This window comes from Protopterus annectens, chromosome 5.part0 (assembly GCF_019279795.1).
Source record: "Protopterus annectens isolate FY-2018-M chromosome 5.part0, PAN1.0, whole genome shotgun sequence".
In the NCBI taxonomy this organism is placed as follows: domain Eukaryota; kingdom Metazoa; phylum Chordata; order Ceratodontiformes; family Protopteridae; genus Protopterus; species Protopterus annectens.
This window is the reverse complement of record NC_056735.1, coordinates 865097995-865122201: the sequence shown is the minus strand read 5'-3', so window position 1 is coordinate 865122201 and position 24207 is coordinate 865097995. Positions and strand designations below refer to the sequence as shown.

Here is a 24207-nt window from a genome sequence, read left to right as displayed (position 1 = left end):
GATGTTCTCATCGGCAGAGGCATATTGCAAAAAAAAAAACAAACTGTTATTCAAATTCTTCAGTCTGGATCCCAATACTTTAACATCATATTTAATAGATTCAGTCAGTGGAGCTGTACACAGACACAGTAGGAGTTTCAGTAGAGATAACTTTGGAAGCATTGTTGCAGTCAATATTAGAAACAATGCTGCAACCAGTATTGGATGTAGTCTGTAGAACAATGTTACACGTAGCTGGAATATCCACTCCACTAACTACCTTGATTATAGCAAGCTCAGATGCTCATAAGCCAGTACTTATTATACATCAGGAACTTCTTCTTGTAACATTTGTTAATGTCTGTTATGTACTTCAAAGATAAAGATTCTAGTTGTCTACTGATGTACTATGTTCTTCATCTGTAAATATGTTGTAAGTAATTGTTATGTAAATTGTTAGTCGCTATGTAATCCAATGTAGCTACTGTCTGTTTATTTTAACTGTGAAGCTTTTCTCCCCGGGCCTCCGCTGAAAATGGACCTACGTCCAGTCGGACACTCCTGGTCAACAAATATAAATAAATAAATAAATATCAGAAGGAACAGTTTGAAGAGCATCGTTGTTAACAGCATTCAATGCATTGACTCTATTTGAACCTGTTTCACCAGGTTTCACTTCAGATGCATCTTGTACACTTAGTTCTTTACTGCTCCCTGCAATGCCTTTCTTTCTGGTCCAAACAAAGATACACCCGTTTTTAAAGTCCAGTAAATCCCTTACAATTCTCTTCAATCTGATAAACCCCAAGTATGAGTCTAAGGCAGAAATGACCCAATATCAAGCTTGTTGATAAATTCCATCTCTTTCTGTTGTTTTTCTATGGATAAAATTAAATCTTTCTCTATTGGTGTAAAAAACTGAATGGATAACGATGTATCTAACACTTGTTTCAAGATTTATCATCTGCCATTTGCTTCATAGTTTAGGATATACAGTTCCAAAAGTCAGCATAGTTAATACACTTAAACCTCTTGGTATTATCTGGTAGTGAAGGCAAGCTTCCAAATGGAGACATTGCCATTGCAGCTTCTTGAATCTGTGTAACGTATTCTCAAAGGTAAGAAGTAATGGCAGGAAGGAGTCCATGTCTTTAGTATCTGCTGCTGGTGTTTCCTCCATCCCCTCTTCTACTCCCACTTATAGTAGCAGATTCAAAATATCCATGCCAAAATTCCGTGACATTGGCAGTGTCCAAATTTTTCCACTTAGGTGAGGAACATAATCCAATTCAACAGCAGTCAAGTCTATTCCTTCAGCCAGGGGTGGTTGTGTGTAAACAAAAGATAAAAGTTAAAAATGACAGCAAATTACACAAACCAAACACTGAAGGTGAGCACTGTAATGTAACAGAAATAAACAGCCAAAAAACAGTATCACCACCACGGCTCCAGCTAAAAATAAATTTAATAACATGTAAAATAAAAAAATAAGTGCTTTCGGACATTCACTATGCCCTTCATCAGATCTAAAAAGCTAAAACAAGCATACAAATTTAAAAAAACATAAGCAGCCAATCAACTGACTGATCTCAGGCAATGCCCTCTCAGGGCTGGTTTTAAAGGAATACAAGTCTTCAAACAAGGGGGTGTGTACGCCTGTAAATCAGAAATCCAGTTCATCTCAGCCTGCTCTATATAAAGCGTCATATCACCAACCCTTGTTTATTTTTACAACTTGCAGTACCATAAAATGAAAAAAAAAATGGGAAGTATTCCTGGAAATATGTTTGTATAACGGATTATTAATGTTAAGGGTATATCGCTAACATGTTTTGATATCCTCTGTAAGTTGGCGGTTAGTTTTGCCAACATAGAATGCATTGCAAAGTTGACAGAGATATATATATATATATATATATATATATATATATATCTCACATTTCTACTTCTGCAATCCGCATACACCTTCAAAGCATAAGTTTTGCAAGTTCTTGGATGCACAAACACTGACTGGTGATGTATTTACAACAGCTACATGTTCTACAGGGATAGGTTAGGGTCAGCATCCATTACTAAAGAGGGGGGGTCTCCACACACACCCCCCCCTGCACCACCTTAGTAGTGGGTGCTAATTCTAACCTTAACAATGCCCCTTCCTCAAACCCTAACCTTACACCTTAACATCATTATATACATATATACATGTATACATACACATACATACACGCACACACACAAATACATATATATAAAAATCTAGGCATCAGAAGTACTGCTCACATCTGGCCAAAATCCATCATGCCCAGCTTCCTGAACCCAATTTCACCATACTGGGAAAGCTGTTCTTTCTCCTAAAATGCAGTAACTGAGTAGGTGCAGGAAGTCTTCCCCTCTTTAAAAGGTATAAGATGACCCCAACCCCTCAAATAAAAATATTTTGTCTTTGCCAAGCACAGTTTTAGCTGATCTGCTTCACAGAAATGGCACCCAAAGAATACGTCCTGAATGTATGGTACTGCAATTGTGATCTCCCTGCTTAAGAAGAGTACCAGTAATGCCTTAATAAGGCATTATAACAATGTCTTCATCTGGAACTAAATGCACATGACTATGAAGTAGCATGAGTAATGTTAGGCTAATAAACGCAAAATATTAATCTAACTTAGTTCAGTAAGATCTCCCTGAAAAATCCATGACAATTAAAATTATTTCAAAAAAATAAGTTGTTGCTGCTGAACAGTAATATCAGTAAGATTTCAAGTCTTCTGTCAACATGCATTTTAGGTTAATTTTTCTCTACAAGATTCCCCCCTCTCTTTTATGCTAACCACCAAGCTGCCCTCAAATAGACATGGCCCATTTGTTTCATAGAGGTGAGGAACTCTGTCCTTTACATCCACTAGAGTGAGAACTGTCTGGAGGGGTCATCACCTTGGTAGACACTGGGGTAGTTTCTGTTCTTGCTGGCATCCTAACAATGAGAGTTTTTTTTTTTTAAGTATTTATCCCAACCCCACCTGCTAAGAGGGAAAACTGGATACTCGCTTCACTGTGGGGACCCAAAATGCCCTCCCACTTGCTCATGATAACCATCACCATATGCTGACTTGGTGGGCTAAAAGACTGTTCCAGAAAGTACAGTTGTGTAAACTCTTACTATAACAGTAGATGTCCTCCTCTTCACTGTTGCAGTATTCTTCACTAAAGGGATCCCACGTCAATAATAGCCCAATGTCCTGCCAGCATACCAAATCCTTGGATTTTAAGGATGTCATATGTCACATGTATGCTCCCTACTCATGTCGTAAAGTTGGCATAGAGATGTACATACCTCAGAACTGAAAAGACCCAGGAGTAACAAAAGTCCAAGGAGAAAAGGAGGAACATGTGCATCCACAAGGAAAAGGAAGCAGTAATGAAAAGGGGAGGATGAAGGGTACCAATACTGCAACAGTGAAGAGAAGGACAAAAGGGGAGGGAAGCAATGCTGCAACAGTGAAGAGAAGGACAAAAGGGGAGGGAACCAATGCTGCAACAGTGAAGAGAAGGACAAAAGGGGAGGGAACCAATGCTGCAACAGTGAAGAGAAGGACAAAAGGGGAGGGAACCAATACTGCAACAGTGAAGAGAAGGACAAAAGGGGAGGGAACCAATACTGCAACAGTGAAGAGAAGGACAAAAGGGGAGGGAAGCAATGCTGCAACAGTGAAGAGAAGGACAAAAGGGGAGGGAACCAATGCTGCAACCATGAAGAGAAGGAATCTACTGTTACGTTACAATTTACACAACTGTACTGGGTCCTTCCATTTCACTGTTCTAATACTCTTCACTAAAGGGAGAGTACAAAAGTTAAAGAGAAAATGTGGGAGGAGGAAGGCCCAGAAGAGCCCTCAAGAAAGCCATGCAGGATAGCTCTAGCAAAGTTAGCTTTAGTTCTGGAAACAGCAATTTGTAATGCCTAGTAAAGGTATGGGCAGAGGTCCAAGCAGCCTCAAGGATGGAACTGGTATCTAAAACTTTGAAAAGGTACAAGTAAGCCCTGATAAAATAAGCCTTAACAGAAGCAGAAAGGCTTTTTCCATGAAAGGAGTAACACAAAGAAATTGCTTTAGAGATCCATGAAGAAATGGTTTGCTTAGAAACAGCCAAACCTAGAGATCTTGGATGAAAAGAAGCAACAAAGTTGCTCAGACTTACGAATGGCCTTAGTTTTATCCCAATAATAACTGAGCTGTCTCTGCAAATCCAAAGTGTGAAGAACCTTCTCACTAGCAGATTGTGGAGAAGGAAAAAGGTAGGCAAATTAATGTGAAGAACCTTCTCACTAGCAGATTGTGGAGAAGGAAAAAGGTAGGAAAATTAATAGACTGATTAAAAGACAATTCATTTGGGCATAAAAGAAGGATTAGTATGAAGGGACACCCTGTCCTTATAAAAAAACAAAAAAGGAGGAACAGCCATAAGGGCTTACAGCTCAGACACACTCTTAGCTGAAGTAAGGGCCAAGAATAATGCTGTAAGGAAGCTGAAGCTGCAGGCTCAAACGGACCCTAAGCCAATTTTTCAAGAATAAAATTAAGGTCCTAGGAAGGAGAAATAGGTTGCCTGGGAGGCCTAATATGAAGAACGCCTTTAAGAAACTGTTTAATCTCAAACCTAGAGGCAAAGGGAGGAATCAAAGGCATACAAGTAGAAACAGCTGAAAGGTGAGCTATAATTGAAGACTACGCCAACCCAGCACAGAACAATTCACTCAAATAAGAGAACCAGAGGAATCCCCACAAAAAGTGGATCCTGACTGCAAGTGAGGCACTACACAGAAATTCTCTTCTATTGGGACATATAGTACTTCCTGGTAGTGGGTTTTCTGGCCTCCTGCAAAAGCCAAAGCATGTCCTCAGAAAAAATGGTGCTTAAAAGGGATCAAAACCCTATCACCCACAATGTCAGTTGAAGAGTGAACAAGTGAGCATGGATGACAGACCCCTTGTCTTGTCCATGTAGGTCCACCTTGTGAGGTAACCTGTGATGATTGTCCTTGGCTAGGCGCAGAAGAAGAGGGAACCAGTGCTGTCTGGGCCAAAAGGGAGTCACCAACAAGATTTTGGGAGAGTCTTGCTTTATCTTGAGCAGGATCCTCAGTATAAGTGGAAGGGGAAGGAAGGCTTAGAGAAACATCCCCTTCCAAGAAAAAGACAAGACATCCACCTTCCATGCCACAGGACTTGGGACAGTGGTGCAATAAAATAGGAATTTTTCTGTTCAGAAGGGAGGCATCCGCTCATGAGCCTGTGTTATGGAGCTGCTCAGAGTCTCCCACAATGTTTTGTTCTGAAAGAATATAAACTGCCTAAACAGTTAACTGATATTGAACAGTCAGATCCCAAACTTGAAAAGCTAGTCTGCACAGAAGTTATGACCATGCCCCCCCAAACTTGAAAAGCTAGTCTGCACAGAAGGTAAGACCATGCCCCCCCCCCCCGCTTCTTGATGTGCCACATCACTGTGGTATCCTCTGTACAGATTTTGAGAGGCCCTGGAAGAAAAGGGGTAAGAAAAACCTGAAAAGCAAGAAGAAGCACTCTCATCTCCTTGATGTTAATATGGTCCTCCCCCTGCTGAATGGGCCAAAGACCTTGAACCTTAAAAGGGCCAAAAGAAGTACCCCGCCCCGAGTCTGAGGTATCTGAAAAAAAAGTTCCTGAGAGGGGACTGAAGGCTGGAATGGAAGCCCTGGGTTGAGAGACAGCTAAATAATCCACTACTGAAGCTCTAGTCTGAGGCATCAAAGAGGAGGGACTAGAAAGTCTAAAGGATGACAGTGTTGGACCCATATTGACTTCAGGAACCACTGTAGCTTCCTCATATGGAATCTGGCTTGAGGTAGCATAGGAATGTTGAAGCAATGAATCCCAGCACACTTAGAAATACTCTGGCTGTAACTGAAACCTGAGGAAGAAGGGACTGAAAAAAGGCAATTAGAGCAAAAGCCTTGGGTAGTGGCCAGGAAGCTAGCACAGGAATGGCCTGGAGCCTGCAACTGAGAAAACATGATCCTGAAAAGGAGTCAGGAAGGATTTTTGGAAATTTACTGTAAGCCGTAGGTTTTGCAAGAGCCTAATAGCATAGTGAAGGTGCTGTAGCAAGGTCTCTGGGGAGAAAGCCTGCATAAGCAGGTCATCCAAGCAAGGAAAGATTTGTAATCCCTTCATCCTGCAAAAGGCAATCACAGGAGTGAAGCATTTGGTGAAAACCCTTTGAACAGTAGAGAGACCAAACAGCAAAGCAGAGAACTGAAAATGCAGGGAAGAAACAAAGAAACCTAAATATTTCCTGAAATGGGGATGACTAGTAATGTGAAAGCAAGCATCCTTGAGATCCAGAGAGAACAGGAAAGCCTGAGGAAGAAGAAAGAACAGAGTATGAAGGGATAGCATCTAAAAGGAAGAAATCTTCAGAAAGATGTTGAGCCAAGAAAGGTCCAGAATAGGCTTCCAGGTGCCTTCTGTTCTGGGAACCAAACACATTTTGGAATAAAATTCCCTCACCTCCTGGGGAGCAGTAACTGCTTGAGTGGTGCCTTGGGACAAAAGGCCCTCAAGAAAAACTAGAAAGAAAGGCAGCTGTTTCTGAGTAGGTTGGGGAATGCCCAGGAAAGGATTTCCATGGGATGAAGTATCCCTGACAGATGATGAACAGAACCCGAGAATCCTGAGTGATTCCTTAACCAATTGGGACAAGGTAGGGAAAGACGAAGAGATAAAGGGACCTAACTTTGGATAGAGGGAAGGAAACAGTCAGATAGAACCTGGCTTGTCTTGAAAAGGAGGTTTATGAGTAGTGGGAGTCTGAGTAGATTTAGCAGGGGGAACCCATCTAGAACCCTTCTTACCTTTGGGAGGAGGGTAAGACAGTCTACAAACAAAAGCGGACTTAGAGGGATAATTCTTCTGAAATTTAGGAATAAAAGAAACAAAAATAGGCTTTAGTTCCTGCAAGGCCTTGCCCTTGTCCTGAAGTGACTTAAAAAGCTCAGCAGCAGCAAAACCAAAGAAGTTCTTATTATAAAGGGGAGCATCCACCAATTTAGCCTTGTCAAAGCAGAGAGTAGTGCCTTAAGACCGAACCAAAAGCAGCACCTCTAGCAGCTGCATCACAACTACATTTAATAGAACGGTGAGCCACTTGGGAAGAGGAGCCCAATAAAGAGAGGGCCAAAGCTTTCCCTTCAGAATTAAGAATGTCACAGACAACCTGGTAGGCCTGAGAAAGAAGAGCCAAGACATATCTTGTTATATGAGTCTGATAATTAATAGCCCAAAAGGCCAAGGTAGCAACAGTATATACCTTTTTGTGCAGTTCTATATCTCTACTATCCTTATCAGAAAAAAACAGTTTAGTAAAAGACAAAAGTTTAGAAGGTTTCTGTGGAGAGCCAATCACAACAGAGGGGTCAGCAGATGGGCATTTGTAAAGTAACTTACAGTAATCAGGCCCCTTATAAAACCTGTCAGATTTTTTAGGGGCTGGAGGGTGGGAATCAGGAGCCTGAGAAGCTGCTGAAAAAGTGTCTGACAAGGCCGCCAGGATCAGAGGAACAGCAGAGGGTTTAGCAGAATCCATCTGGAGGAGTTCATAATACCTTTTCTGATGTCAGAAACCTGAGAACAATCCCATTTAAAGAATTCCATCATATGAGAGATAGTATCCCCAAAAGAGAGTTGCTTAAAGGGAGGATCTGGACTACTGGAATCTTCCTTCTCTGAACCAAAGTCTAAAGGAGAAGGAATCTTGGAGGAGTATGCCAAGGACTCATCCCCTGAATTCAAGTCCTTAAACGAGGAGTCCTGCTCCCTAGGCCTCTTGAGTGGAGTAGAAGACCAAGGGGAGGGGGGGTGGGACAGAAACTTCCTGGCAAGGCTTCAAGTCCATGAGTGTATTAAACAACCCCTGGGTAAAATCCTGTCATTCACGCTGGGGATGCTTAGGAGCAGGGAAGATGTGAATTGTTTTCTGTTTCTTCTTTAAAAGAACATCAGCACTAAAGATCTTAGGAAGTTCAGACCCTTGCCAACACTCAATTAATGTAGTGGGAATCTCCTTCTGAAGAAGAACCTGTGGAACATCCCTCAGTCCTTCTGAAATTATCAGCATAGCTTCTCCCTCAACATCCATAACGGACGTCTGCACAGCCTCCAAGGACATGCAAGAAGTCAAATCCTTGCCGGTCATTGACAGGGTCGCAGTAGAGAAATCCAACAGAACAGCTGGACGGTCTTCCGGGCTTTCACCAGCCTCCAGAGACGTGGGGGAGGAGGTACAGCAGCCAAATCTGACCTAACCATTTTGGTCTTCTTAGCAGATGGCTGACCTTCCACTTGGAAGGATTCCACCACAGCACACTGTGCCAACAACTTAAGACGCTGATTTTCCAGGTAGATAGAGAAGGAGTAGAGATGACAACACAGGGCCTTAGGGACAAACACTTGACAAATTGAGCACTCAGTATGGTTGTGAGAAGCATCAAAACAAAAATGACACTACTCGTAATGGTCCTTATGGGGAATCTCTCTCTCACACTGACATTTTCCCCTTTCCAGATGACATGTAAATTTGCAAATCAACAAAGAAAAAAGGGACAAAAAGACATCCCTAACATGGCACTTGATAATGGCTTGGTATTCAGCACAGATGAAGCAGCATGCAGACCGCTGATCAGAGATGGTGTTCAGACTGGTGGCAAAGAAGTTCTGAGGTATGTACATCCATAAGTCATCTTTATGCCCTAAGCCATAAGCAGGGAGCATATGTGTGAAGTGCTACATCCTTAAAATCCTAACGCTTTGGTACACTAGCCAGATGTTGGGCTACCTTTGGCAGGGGATCCCTTTAGTGCAGAATACTACAACAGTGATACGGAAGGACATCACCTGCTCTGACTCATACCTCTTCCTACAGCACACAGGGAAACAACAACTCACTGGAAAACAATGTCTTAGCTATGTTAATCAAATTATTTAATCTGTATACAGTATTCTTTAGCCTGTTTTTAGATGTCTGACTCTGGTTAAAACTTTTTCTTTCAGTTTTTTTGTGCATGACTAAGGTGTTTCAATTTTTATTTTTGTGGTGAAGCCAAGTGGCATTTTGTGTAAGATCCCAAAACACCTGGTTTGTTGCTGCAGGAATACTCATCCTCTTATTAAAACAATTATTCCACTTTACATATGTGATGTTGTACTGTGGGATGTCACATTTGTACAATGCTTTCATGTAAACCTATTGCTTAGTGTGTTTTGTCTTAGCACACTACTGTATCATAAGTAATTCAGTTATGAAAAGTGATTTGTCTGTTTAAGTTAAACTCAGGTTCATTGAACAAAAAGCAAATTGTTCACAGTATTGTGGGATTTCACAATGAGTGTGCAAGCTTTCCATAAAATAATCCAAAAAAGAAATCTACTGTGAAGTAATCTCAAAGCATTCTACCAACTAGAAGGGACTCTTCAATCATATTTTCAAGAAAACATCCCATCCTATTAGCTAATCTGTTGATAGGTAGCTTTTAGAAAACTGCCAACAAACAAGGCACTGCCCCTTCATGCCCACCTTCTAGAAGTTATAGAACCAAGCAAACAAAACACAGCACAGCACATCTATTTTGAAGGGTTTATAGCATATACACAAACAAGTCAGCATAAAATATACCTCTTGAGATCTTCGTATAATTTTGTCATCTATGTCAGTGATCACCATTGCCATAATTACGTCAGTTCCAAAGGCATTAGATAAAATCCTTCGTATGATATCAAATCTAACATAGGAACTGAAACATAAAAAAGAAGAAAAAAATACATTAAAATCATTTTCAACTGTGTATCAAATTACATCTGCACCACAGTGTTGGTTGTAACATTTTAAGCATGCAACACGGAAATATGGTAGTCAAAGTCTTTCCATGGTAGTCCTGCACAAAACCACTTTAAAACCCATATGGGTCTACCCTTTATAAACAGTAATCTAGCTGGTGTTATAGCCACATCATAGGAGTGTAAGTCTTAATACAAGTTTGTTTGTTTGTTTCTTTCGGCTTTTCCCAGTTAGGGGTCGCCACAGCGGAACTCTGGTCCGCTAATGATTGGCAGAAGATTTTTGACGTGCTGGCTTGCCGGGCCTAACGCACAACCTTCAACGAAGGAATGCCCATTCACGCATGTTGCCACACACAAGTATTTATCCTTAATTGTCAAGTACAAAAACAGGCTAGCTTAATTAAAGCAGGTGGAATCGCCTTCTCCTACAAAAGAGTTGTATCTCTGTATGCTGTTATGACTTCTGAGAAAAGAACAGCCACTGGGCTAAGAACTGAATCACAACTTGCTTCAGCGAACACATCCAGACGTTTAACTGAATCGATGTTAAAGACGCTTTTGACTGAAAATTGAGGTTCAAAGCCATGTTTTCTCACATTACAAATGACGGGCTTCTAGACACTATATACTCAGAGGAGAAGACTGAGAAGGGGAAAATGTCTGCCATATTTCTCTGTGTGGACAACATGAAATATTTAGTACAGTGTACACACTTACAAAATGCAGTTAACGACTGTCTAAAGATAAATATAAGGACTATCTAAAGATAAATATATATATCAATTAAGGCCATCATAACATGGTAAATGGATCCTTCTAGCTGAGCTCTTCTGTACAAATTATCGCCCTAGAAACGTTACCTTTGCAATGCTGTGAAACACAATTTCACTAAATACTGTCCCTCACTTCTTCCAGAAAATTCACAAGCAATAGAAAAAAGTAACCTCCCACAAAAAATCACAGAAGAACAGGTTATTTTTGTTTTACAAGGAAATTAACTACAGTTTTCATGTATACTGTTAACAAAGAATGCAAATTACTTTGCCAGAAACTACTAAAAAGCTACTTCAAAAGAAAAGGATGAGGTTAAAATAGGTAGAATTATTACCTCTGCCAAATCATTACTTCATTTCGTGCAGAAGGAAATGTGGTGAGTTAATTTAATTAAGGCCATCTAGCAATAAGAAGTGAATTCAGTTTAGAATTTTGCCACATCATTCATCAACCATGAATGTGTTTAACCTCTCAGCAGACAACATAATAAGATCCCCAGGTATCCAAAGCATGTGCTCTATAAATACCCTATTTTGTAAAACCACCTGTAGATCATGTGTGTGTATGTATCTTTAAGAAGCTATCCAAGAGCTTGCAAAAGTGTTTAAATACTGAGCACATGCGAGCCAGGCTGCCATTTTGTAATAAGCTGTTGAGATGTAAGCATGTATATATTTAAGGTCTGTTAACCAGTTCCATCCTGACATGTTTCTATATATTAAAGCAGCTAAACAAAATACCCTGCTTGTCTTCTATGCAGGAGAGAGATGAGCGACATGGTGTCAGAAGTGGCATGTCTAAAAGGACATGGTGTCAGAAGCGGCATGTCTAAAGGAACATGATGCTAAAAGAAGCATGGCCGAAATGATTTGTTGCCAGAAAGAGTTCCACTTTCTTCCACATGAATCCAAGAGGCACCCAGTTAGCAATGGAGGAATATAAAGGAATGAATCGTCTCAACTGCATGCGTAACTCGCAAAACAGGTCAGAAATGAATTTCAGATGTTAAAACCTGCTCAAATAATTTATTTGCAAAATATGAAACGATGTTCAAATAAACCGATATGTCCGATGTTGATAAAAAATATTCAAATTACTACGGAAAATGTTTGAAATAAAAGTTCAAATTGCACAAATCTAATAAAATAAGAGGAAATGACCTCATTTTCACTAAGCACATATTTTTCGTATTACAGATATCAGAGTAATCAGATATCTATAAAGTGTTCACATGTTTTTGCAGTATTATAGAAAAGTTATTTTGCAAAATAACAGCCATTACAGAGCATATTTCGCAAAGAACAGTATTTCAAAGAGCTTATTGTGCATTTGAATGTTATTACAAGCTAACATAACAGTTTGTTCGTACATAATTACAAGGGTCACATTTTCAGTGTGTTTGTGTATACTTTGTGGGCATGGCAGACAGATTTCGAAAACCCAGTACACTTGTGTTTGACCATAATATTGCAGAGAACTGGAGAGTGTTTGAGCAAGAGTAAGACATTTTCATATAGACTGTATTTTCTGTTAAAGATGACCATACAAATGCATTAACTCTGCTTAATTTAGCTGGGTCAGAAGCCACTGAAAGGGAACGTTCATTTGAGTATGCACCTGCTATCTATGCAGGAGAGGGGGAAAACCATCATACTGTTGTACTGGCTGAGTCAAGAGAGGACCCAAAGTGCTTAAAACATAAATTTAGAGAAACATGTAACCCCCAGACAAATGTTACAATGGAAAGGCACTTACTTTACACAAATGATCGAAAGCTTGGTGAAACATTTGCAGCATATATGACTGACTTGAGAATTAGGGCTAAAACATGCATATTTTGTGATTTAAGGGATGATTTGATAACAGACAGACCTGTGTGTTGTACTAAAGATGATGCTGTGAGAAAGATTTTGCTTTGTGACAGTGATTCAACTTTGAATAAGGCCACTGAGATTTGTCAGATAAAAGAGCTCACAGAAAAGCACACACATATACTTACAAATGAGAATAGCTCTGGAAGGCACAGTGACAAAGCTCATGTTGACAGTATGTGCCATGTGGTTAAAAGAAACAGGCCCAAGCACATGGCAGCAACTGTAGCCCCTCTAGCACCCACCCACTGGTAAACCCCAAAGCTTTCCAGCAAATGCCAGAGTTCACACGTCTCAGTGAAGCATAAGATTGAGTCAGCAAACAGGCATAAGAGTGAGGGTGCATGGTTACCCAATCTCTTTGCCAGCTGTAGTAACTGTGGTGGAAGTCATAAATCTAAAAGGGAAAAATGTTTAGCTTTTGGCCAGCGATGCCACAAATGCAATAACTGGAATCATTTTAAAAGATTTTTTAAATCAAAATGCCTACATTCTTTTATTAAAAGGGAACATTTTAAGAAAGGAGTTGATCAATTAGAGAGCTGCAACCCTACTATTTATGTTGATGGTGTGTCAGTGCTTCATGAAACAGTTAATGCAGTAGATTTAAGGGCAAAGAATGAAGTATTTTATACTGTTCGGATAAATGGAAAACCCATAGTGCTCAAAGCTGACAGGTTTCAAGTGCAATGTTATGTCAGCAGCAACATTTGCTAGAGTATGTCATGGTGGAAGGCTTGAACTGACAAGGTGTGCAAAGCTTGTTGTTTATGGTGGTGAAAAAATTCAAACCAAAGGCTCAGTAGTGCTTTCATGTTACTCTGCTGGGAGATGTAACGACTTGTTATTTTATGTGGTCAAGAGGCATGTTCTGTTATTATTAGGGCTCAGAGACAGTTTGAAAATGGGACTGCTTTCATTTAATAAGGAAGTCCATCAAGTTAGTTTCAAAGACCACTACTCTAATTTCACCCAGTGCATTCTTTCTACCTATGCTGATCTTTTCAAAGAGAATAGGGAAGCTTCCAGTTGTGTATTCCATGACGTTAGACCCAGATGTCAGTCCAGTTCTCAGGGCAGCACAGTGAGTTCCAAAAGCCATGCAGGACAGAGTCAAAGCCGAGCTAAATAAAATGGTGTGACAAAGTGTGATTTGTCCTGATGCAGAACCAACTGAGTCAGTATCTTCCATGGTGGTAGCTTATAAGAATTATTTATTTTATTATTTATTTATTGACATTTGTTGACCGGGAAAGTCTACTGGATCAGAAATCCATTTTCAGTAGAGGCCCGGTGAAAAAAACTCCACAGGTACTCAAATATTGTACAGAACAAATACAAAGTGAAAGATATATACATACATTAGGACAGGGTGGGGAGTATTGGTATATAGTTTACACATAATTATCAGACTGTATGGATACATAATAACATACTTTCAATCACTAGAAAGTATTCATAATCATTAGTAACTGCACATATCGTAGGTAGGAGAAACAATCATATAGAGGAGGAAGAAAATAATATAACAGAGGGTTAAAGAGGAGGATCTCAGTAGTTAAGTGTGTCGTCAAGAGGCACGTTCTGTCATTATTAGGGCTCAGAGCCTTAAGAGAGAGAAAAGCTCAGCTGATATCAAAATATGCATTGATCCACGAGATTTGAACAGATCACTAAAAAGTCCTCATCATCCAATGCGCACAGTAGAAGAAATTGCAGCCCTGATGCCAAACGCCACTGTTTTTTTCTGTCTTAGATGTAATCAGTTTATTTTGGCAATTTCAGCTCGACAAGAAATCCTTGTTGCTCACTACATTCAGTACTCCAATTGGAAGGCACAGATATTTGAGAATGCCATTTTGAATAAATTCTGCGAGTGCGGTCTTTCAGCGTGCAGTGGAGGAAAGTTTTTCTGGGTATCCCTATGCTGTTATACTAGAAGACATACTAGTAGGAGGTCATGATGACGTTGATAGAAACCTCAAAAAGTTCTAGAAAGAGCACACCAAGTGAATCTTAAGCTCAATCCACACAAATGCAAATTCAGGCTACAGGAAGTTACTTATGTTGGTCATTTATTTACTAGTACAGGCCTACGACCAGACCCTTCAAAACAAAACAGCCATTCTTGAGATGTCAGCTCCAAACAATGTTCAAGCCCTGCAATGTTTTCTTGGCATGGTTAACTACTTAGGCAAGTTCATTCCAGACTTAAGCCAACTTTCAGCACCACTCAGACAGCTGACATGTAAAGATGTAACCTGGTCTTGATTAGAGCAACACCAAAGAACATTTGATGCCTTAAAACAAAGAATTGCAAGTCCACCAACTCTCGGGCACTATGATGTTCACAAGCCAGTTACACTTTCCTGTGATGCTTCGAAATTTGGTCTTGGTGCAGTCATCCTACAAGAGGATCAACCTGTTGCCTATGCATCGAGAACACTTACCAAAACTGAGATGAAGTATGCCCAGATCGAGAAAGAGCTTTTGGCAATTGTGTTTGCATGTTCGAAGTTCCATGATTATATTTATGATAGACCTATTCAAATCGAAACAGACCACCAACCTCTAGTCACTATCTTGAGAAAGCCTATGCATATAGGTCCAGCTAGATTGCAAAGCATGATGCTGAGATTGCAAAAGTATAATTTCACTCTCGTCTACAAGAAAGGCAAATTTCTTTATCTTGCTAATACATTATTCAGATCGCCCAGCCCAGAAACACCATTGAAAAGCATGAGAATGAGAACCTTGATTTTGAAGTCATGGAAGTGAGAAATTTTTCTTCCACATGTCTTGATGAGCTAAGAGATCACACAGCCACAAATGCATTTTTACAAAGGCTTAACCACTTTATCAGTCAAGGATGGCTGTCAAAGCAATCCAGTTTACCTCAAGAAGTGCAAACTTATTTTCCATACAGAGATGAGATTTTGTCTGACAACGGTATCATTATGAGAGGTCCAAAAGAATTTTTTCCAAAGCCCTTGCAACAAGAGTACATGACTATCTTACATTGTGGTCACCCCGGAATTGACTCTACCAAAAGAAGAGCGAGAGGACTAGTATTTTGTCCTTCTATGTCACAAAACATTGAGAGAGTACTTTTATCTTGTTCTGTGCATAATAGTACAAAGTCACATTAACAGAAAGAACCACTCCAGCTAAATCAGATTCCTGAATTACCTTGGTCGACAATAGACACCAACATTTTTGAGTGGAATGGTCAACATTATTTGGTGTTAGTAGACTCTTACTCTAATTGGTTCGAGATTGACCTACTTCTTAACCTAGCATACAGTATTGTCATTACTAAGATGAAGCGTCATTTTGCAGTCCATGGTAGTTTGCACAAAGTTATTTCAGACAATGGCACACAGTTTACAAGCCAACAGTTCAAAAGATTTGCCGAAGAATGGGACTTTACTATGTCACAAGCAGCCCTGAGTATTCGCAGTCAAATGGTTTGGCAGGACAAGCAGTTCAAAGTGCAAAACAGTTACTAGAGAAGTCAAAATGAGATAACAGTGATGTTTTCCTGAATCTCTTGAATCTTAGAAATAGTCCTCATGATAAACTTCTTGGTTAACCTGCCCAGAGACTTCTGTCGAGACAAACCAGAACCACATTACCAATCAGTAGTCAATTGTTGGTTCCATGTGTCAAAAACAACAGGTCAGTGAAAACCAATCTATTGAAGAAGCACTTAACCCAGAAGTCCTACTACGATAAAAAACAGCAAACTGCTCAATCCATTACGAGAGGGAAAAGTGGTAAGGATGCAAACATCTGATTGGAGTCATGAAGAGTATTTGCCCACAGCCGAGATTACACATTGTGGACTCACAAGGAGCAGAGTTTAGGCGGAATCGGAAACATCTGAGACCGGTGTCCAAGCCTACACCACAGCACATAGGCATAGCCCGTGGGAAAGACTATCTTAGAGTGAGTTGCCCAATGTTCCAATTCCAGAGGAAGTTCCAGAGAATATTCTCATTCATGTGATGAATCCAGAAGTTCCTGATACGAGTTGTTTACTGAAGACTGCACCTGTTGCTAAATTCAGTCCAGATTGTTATGTTACAAGATCCAATCGTATCTCCAGACCATGTAATAGATAAACGGCAACTTGGACATGAACATTGTGTTTGTTTCTAATGTCTATAATAATGCATGCCCAACTATAATGTTGTTTTTACAAAGGGCAAGCTTTGTAAGAGGGAGGATGTAGATCAGTGTGTGTGTGTGTATATGTACCCTTAAGAAGCTATCCAAGGGCTTGCACAACTGTATAAATACTGAGCACATGCAAGCCTGACTGCCATTTTGTTGTAAGCTGTTGAGATGTAAGCATATCTGTATGTAAGGTCTGTCTTTTAACCAGTTCATTTATATTTTATGATGCTGCTATCCATCCTGATGTGTTGCTATGTATTAAAGTATGTAAACAAAATACCTTGCCTGCTTGTCTTCTATGTTAGAGAGGGATGAGCAACACCACCCTTAAGGTCTAAATGGATTAAATCTTCCCAAGCCATAGTATTGTGCAAATGTATCTATCATTTTCATTAGTTCTTACATTCCAATCAAACTTGGGGATTTTGAATTAATCCCACAACTGGTGGTAACATCTGTGGCCAAAAGGGACTGGTTACATGATGTGGGAAATTGTGATTTAGAGATATGTTAGCTGCAATGAGGAAGGACCTCATTATTGGCTAATTTGCAAGTCTCTGAATCACTCTTAACTAACACAAGTGCAAATTATCATTTTCCTGTGGTAGTCAACACTGATGGCCGAAGAATTGCATTGGCACAAGCACCCCCCATTCACTCTCCCAGATACATGCACATGTTCAAACAAACATACATCTTACCTGCTCCTGAACTGACAGAATGTCCCCAATGTCTCTTCTTAATTTTGTACCTGCTCTCACAAACCCTTACAGTCAATCAATAATGCCAGATATTAACGTTTCATACTTTTTACTGCTTGTAAAATGCAATGTAATGCTACACCTGTTGCTCTATTAACTTTTTACACGAGTCCCAGTACTTGCTGACATATTTTTCCTGGTGTCGTGTAGTGTCACACACACACACACACACACACACACACACACACACACACACTTTTCCATCCTTCTCAATTGTCCCTGATTTTATAGGACACTCCTGCTGTTACCTCTTGTAGGTGCCCTGTCCTTTGTAGCATACAGTTTCAGTTACTGGAAAATGCTAAACATTACATACATGTTAATATGTAAAAAAAAAAAAATCCTGATACACTAACCGATCATTTAACATAGTGGGTTTGAAACTATCCCATTTTATTTTACTTTTATTTATTATGACAGACTTTAACATGTTAAAATGTCCCTGGTGTCCAGTGGTGGCACTAAGGACTAATACCCTTTGTGTAAGTTGTCAGGGTACAGGGTTTGCATCTTTTTAAGTGCACACTAATAGATTATTATCCCTGGTACTACAATATGAAGACAAACTGAAAAACGTGTACTAGAAACCAAAAGGAAACAGGTCATGTAGCTCTCAAAACCTTTTAATGATAATCACTTTCATCTTTTAAAAATAACCAAGACTTCTTCAGATAAAATAAAATAAGTTAGCAACTCTTTTTATAAGCTAGTAGTGGTCATATGACCTAAAAACGCCAAAAGAGGCTACAATTTAAAGCTGTAGTCCCCTCTTATTCAAAACATATATATATATATATATAAAAAACTATAACAAGTTCACTTTATCTATAAAATCAAATGCAAATAAAGAAAATGTCAATCACTTAATATAAGCATAAAAATTCGTCATGCTTGACACTTAGTTTTAGAAGACAAGTAAGTGAACTAATTTCATTAAAGCCCGTTCAATAACTAGAGTTCAGATATAACTGCCAATACAATTCCTGTTTTTATAAGTATAATGGCCATGGTCTCTCTCTTTTGCTAGCTGTAGTTTTCTCCATCACCACAAATTTAAAAGCATGCCCAGGATCATGTTGAATATGTTTATACAATGCACTGGTACTTTTTTCTTTTCTGATGTCATACAAGTGTTCGTATATTCAATCTTTTAATTTTCTTTCAGTTTTACCAATATAAAATCCTGGGCATGTCTGACATAATGCAACACAAACAGTTTTTTTCTCAAAGTTAAATGTACCTGTAAAAACATTTATGCCCTTTAATTTAAAAAAAACTCACCTACTTTAATATATTTACAATAATTGCATTTCTCACATCTAATCATGCAGCCTGTCTTAGAATTACCATACATTATACTAAGGGTTCTTTCAACAATTGTTTTTAGGCATAATCCTTTCCTATCCACTATCCAAGGTCTTACATCAATTTTTTTTCTAATTCCATCTTTGTCCCTAAGCATGTTCCAATTGTTTCAGTAATATCCTTTATTACTTTACTATCCAAGCTAAAGGTTGTAATAAAAGTATTCCTATAAACTGCCCGATTATGTTGTATGCTACTATCAGAGTTGTTGGAAAGGGCTAATTCTCTATTTCTCCTTTCTGATAGAACTGGAAAGAAATGGTTGTCTCTTTTATTGATGATCTCATACATGAAATTGTTGATAAAACTGGATATTCTCATCTTATAAACATATTCCTTAAATTATAACATTCATCAATAAAATTAATATCCTTCATTACCACCTGCGCTGCCCTGACAAATTGGCCTTTAACAACCGCTTTCTTCTGAGAAAGCGGGTATACGCTAGTATAATGTAAGAATGTATTAAGAGTATGTAGGCTTTCAGTAAATACATGTTGAATAACAACCCTGTACGCTATCTTTTTCTAGTCTGACATCCATATAATTAATACTATCATCACCAATTTCATATGGTCCTGGCCAGGCTTGAATGAAATTAGTTCAATTACTTGTCTTCTAAAATTGAAGTCTCAGGCACAATGAATTTTTATGCTTATATTAAGTGACTGACATTTCTTTATTTTATTAATTGTATTTGATTTTATAGGTAGAGTGAACTTGTTATAGCTATCTTTTTATATACAACATTTTGAATAAAAGAGGACTGACTACAGCTTTAAAATTAATCCACTTTTGGCGGTTTTAAAGTCATATGACCAAAAATAGCTTATAAAAATAGCTGCTAACTTATTTTATTTTATCTGAAGAAGTCTTGGTTATTTTTAAAAATGAAAGCGCTTATCATTAAAAGAGTTTGACTGCTACATGACCTGTTTCCTTTTGGTTTCTTGTATACATTTTTATTTTCTCTAGTGTCTAGTGTAGCCTCCGCCCCACATCTTTTGTGCTGCAAAACTTTGTTCTGTCACTTTTAAGTGTCTTTATGTCACAATATAAAGAGTTATCCTTGTGTGTAGTGTTGCCCACCCCCCAATGTTGCAGGATTTGCTCGTTAGTCCAGTAAAGCTATGACCACGTCCCCAACACAAGGTCACACACACACACACACACACACACACACACCCCTACCTTACCCCCTTACTGCAAACTACCAGGTAGCCACACACCCACACTCACCCCTTATACTGCTTACACCTCTATACTCACACACATGAAGCCACACACATACCAACACATACCAACATCGATACTACCAGTCTTCTAAATTCTCCAGCACTTACCTTAGTGTGTGGTTGATGTAATTTATCACTTGGCTGCATAAATGCTTTACCACTGGCATTTGCAGGGGTAGCACTTGGCTAATTAACAAAGGTCACTCCCCAGAATTCTCCATAAGCATTTGTGGTAGGCCACTGAAAAAGCCCATCCTGTTGCTGCACTCTTCTTGTTGCAGCACAGTGGTAGGATTATCTCTGAATCAGAAATTCTTACTGTGAGGTATACATCAGGGGTCTACATTAGATAACTGAAATGATAAAAGAGTGAACCTTCTTTTACCAACACATAAAACACAAACTCACTAAACACCGAAGTTACGGAACAGTGATTTTCTCCCAGGGGAAAAAAAAAAACTTGAGACATAAATAAAGTGGGGGCGGGTGGGCACACCCCCCTACTTAAATATACCAATTCCGAGATCGCACCACAGTGGAGGAAATGGCAAAGTCCCGAGAACGGCCCTGCAATTTTTTTTTTCCCTGGGAAAAAAATTGCTGTTTGATAACTTTGGTATTTAGTGAGTTTGTGTTTTATGTGTCGGTAAAACAGCGTTCGCTCTTTTGTCGTTTCGGTTATCTAATATAGACCCATACACCAGAAGTATGCTTCACAGTAACCTTTCTGAATCCAGCTCAAAGTTATTTCAGTGTATTTGGTCTATAGGAAAAACTTATATTTCTTGCAGTTTATTACCTGGGGTAGCCTAACTAGGTATTGCATGTTTTCAGCAGAGGCCTGATACAAATGTTCCAGTACAAAACAATCAAATTATCAATAGAATAATACACAGATGTACAGTTCTGTAGGTTAATCATACTACTTTTTATCGCATGATGTTGTAAAAGCAATTATGCAGCTGTGGTGTCAAGGACAGCAAAATAAGACAAAACAGTGATATTCTATGTACAAAATATACTACCAGGAAGATAGAATACCAAAGCAATGCAATTATTAAACACCATCATAAATGTATGTTGTACTTTCACCAAACATTTTAATGTGCAAATATAATAACAAAAAATGAAACTGCCAGCAATATGCTGTTATTGCAACAGTAAATGCTAAAGATGTAAATATTACGCAGAGATTTAAAAAGCAAGTTAGTGCTCACGTAAGAAAAAAATTAAAATAACACAACTATAGCTTCTCAGGCAAAGGACAACAACAAAGCTTTTTACAGCTATGTTCATAACCTCAGGAAAAATACACAACAATTTGTTTGTTTGTTTGTGTCTTTCGGCTTTTCCCGGTTAGGGGTCGCCACAGCGGAACTCCGGTCCGCTAATGATTGGCAGTAGATTTTTACGTATTGAGTTGCCAGCTCTGACGCACAACCTTCAACGAAGGTACGCCCATTCACACATGTCTCCACACAGAAGACGCTCTAGCTGAGAATCGAAACGAACAGCGTCTTACTGTGAGGCAACAACGCTACCGTAGCACTTATTGTAAATGGCATCACAGACACTGAACCTGAGACCATTGCCAACCTTTTGGCCGACAGGCTCTGCTCAAATTTCTCCTCTCATTCCCCCCTGGTAGTCCAAAGGAAATACTGCATACCACAATCCCCCCAACCATTACTAGAGAACAGGTCATCAATGTACTTTCCAAGGCCAAAAACACTGCATCAATGGGCCCCCGATAACATCCTGGGATGTTTAATTAACAGCATGAAACATGACCTCTCTGGTCCACTTGAATCACTTTTCAACTAGAGCCTTCTGTCAGGTTTTGTGCCCAAGGAATGGAAGATGGCTACAGTCATTCACCTGCACAAAGGAGGTCCAACCACTGATCAGGGTAACTACAAGCTCATAGGTCTTACAAGCATCATATGTAAGGCCATGGAAAGAATCGTCATGGGCATTATAAAAGAGGATATACATAACCTGCAAATGCTGGATCCAGCACAGTTCACCTTTGTTAAAGGAAGATCATGCTTATTAAATCTGATGGACTTTTTTGAGAGGGTCACCAAAGCACTGCATGAAGATAGGACTGTGCCCACAGCTTACCTTGACCTGGCCAAGACTTTTGATACAATACACATTCAGACATTATAGACAAGCTCACCAATTCAGGTATAAACTCTTTTATCACTCACTGGATAGCAAACTGGCTCACTGATAAGACCCAGGAGGTCAAAACAGGTGAAGCCACCTCCACCATGAGGCCAGTCACTAGTGGAGTCCCCCAGGAGTCCATACTGGGCCCACTACTTTTTGGCATCTATTTCTCTGAAATGGAAGCAAATGCTTAAGGTTTATGGTTCACTAAGTTTGCAGATGACTGCAAGCTGAGGGTTATCACTGACTCCCCTGCAGACACTAGCATTCTTCAAGAAGGTCCATCTCTGATTAACAAATGATGCCAAAGTCATGGTCTTAAACTCAATGCTAAGAAATGCATAATTGTACCCTTTGGGAAGTCAACCATCATGGTTAATTACCATGTTGATAATACACCCCAAGAGTCGACCCAGTACTCATGGATCTGAGTACCATGTAGACAGTAGCCTTACCATTGACCACCATGTGGCCACAGTGGTGAGGAAATCCTGTTATGTTGTGCAACTTATAAGTAAGAACATGGCATCTAGGTCCATAGACATCATTATCCCACTGTACTCTGCATTTATCAAACCAGTCATAGAGTACAATGCTCCCTTTGGTAAGTACCTGACCAGTTATATGCAGCAACTAGAGCAACCTCAGAGGTTCCTTAAAAAAGAATACAAGGCGTAACAAACCTGTTTTATGCAGAGCATCTTAAAGCCCTTTCCCTCTACTCAGTTCCCTATAGATTTCCAAGGGGTGATCTATGTCTGGCTTACAGGGTATCATCCGCAAACCCCACACTTATGAATCTATTGCATATTTGTAAACCAAACAGTACTAGAAATACAAGGTCTATGGACCTGAATTTTGTTTGTGACTTAAACAGAACTTGCTGGACAGACAGGTATGTGTCCCAGAGACTGCTCCTCCTATGGATTAGGCTTCCCATCCATGTAAAGCTGGATTTGTCTATTATCTAGTTTAAGTGTAATCTAGACCAGTGGATGGGGAATAGGAAATTTACACAGGGCCTAGAACCCATGTCCCTTATGAACAGAGGTAGTTTATAAATGCTTGGTTCTTGATGGCCTGTTCAGCTACAGGACATCATTATTCTTTTGCGAAAACATGGCTAGAATTAGAAAGACCCCACCCCGAGTCGTCAGCCTAGTAACAATCTATGAATTTATGAATCTTGTTATGACAACAGTAGACTACATTGGGTGACACAACTACACAGAGGTTAGCTATGTAACTGGTCACGGTAAAATGTGAATTTTCCATCAGTCAGCAATCTCATGTACTTGTATATGGTAACTTATACATGCTGTAACTTTGAAAATCCAGTCATTGCTCTAGCAAAGTAAACACTATGTATGTAACCAAACACACACTGTAGAAACTCTTGATAAGTTCTTCTAAAGAAATGATTCAACCTAAATGTAACTGGAAGCAGTCCAGAGACATGGTAAACTTTGCTGTATTATCAGCTGTAGACAGCTGCTGTTCTTATTGCTCCCCAAATATCTTGCCACTTCAGGCATTAAAAATGCATGACTGAAGAATCTGTGTGTACAGAGTTGTGGTAGCTGGAAACAGTAGCTCCCAAGTATGTATGGAGTACGGCTTAGGATGGGATCTACTGAAGTCAGACATGGCTTGATCAAAAGGCCGACACCCAAATGATTATGTTAAGCCATAAGTGAGTGCTTCGCTCAGTAGCCCATACTCTCTGTGCCATGAACATTCACATATGCATTCAGGCATATGCCAAAGGCCACTGATCGCTCATTCATTAATGAATGTTTAGGTGGATGACAGTAGGACTTATTTCCAACCAAAGCAATTTGGTGCTAAACACATTTCTTTATTTTTCTGTTTTACTCTCCCCAATTAAAGGTTCATTCAGCTTTTGTGAGCTATGTTATTAAAATATCTTTGTAGAGCTTTCTACAGTAACATTGCATAAGTCTCATACTTATATTTCTCCACTTTAATGATATCT

At 39.4% G+C, this 24207-nt stretch overlaps 1 protein-coding gene across 4 annotated transcripts in view; it reads right to left on the bottom strand.

Annotated features, from left to right (window-relative positions):
- The window catches only part of CARS2 (cysteinyl-tRNA synthetase 2, mitochondrial), a 1053801-nt gene that overhangs the window by 680568 nt on the left and 349026 nt on the right, over positions 1-24207 (bottom strand). For all 4 annotated transcript variants that reach the window (XM_044072656.1, XM_044072657.1, XM_044072658.1 and 1 more), the window contains one exon: positions 9688-9805. In XM_044072656.1, coding sequence (XP_043928591.1) covers positions 9688-9805 — 118 coding nt within the window. The remainder of the gene's footprint in view (positions 1-9687; positions 9806-24207) is intronic.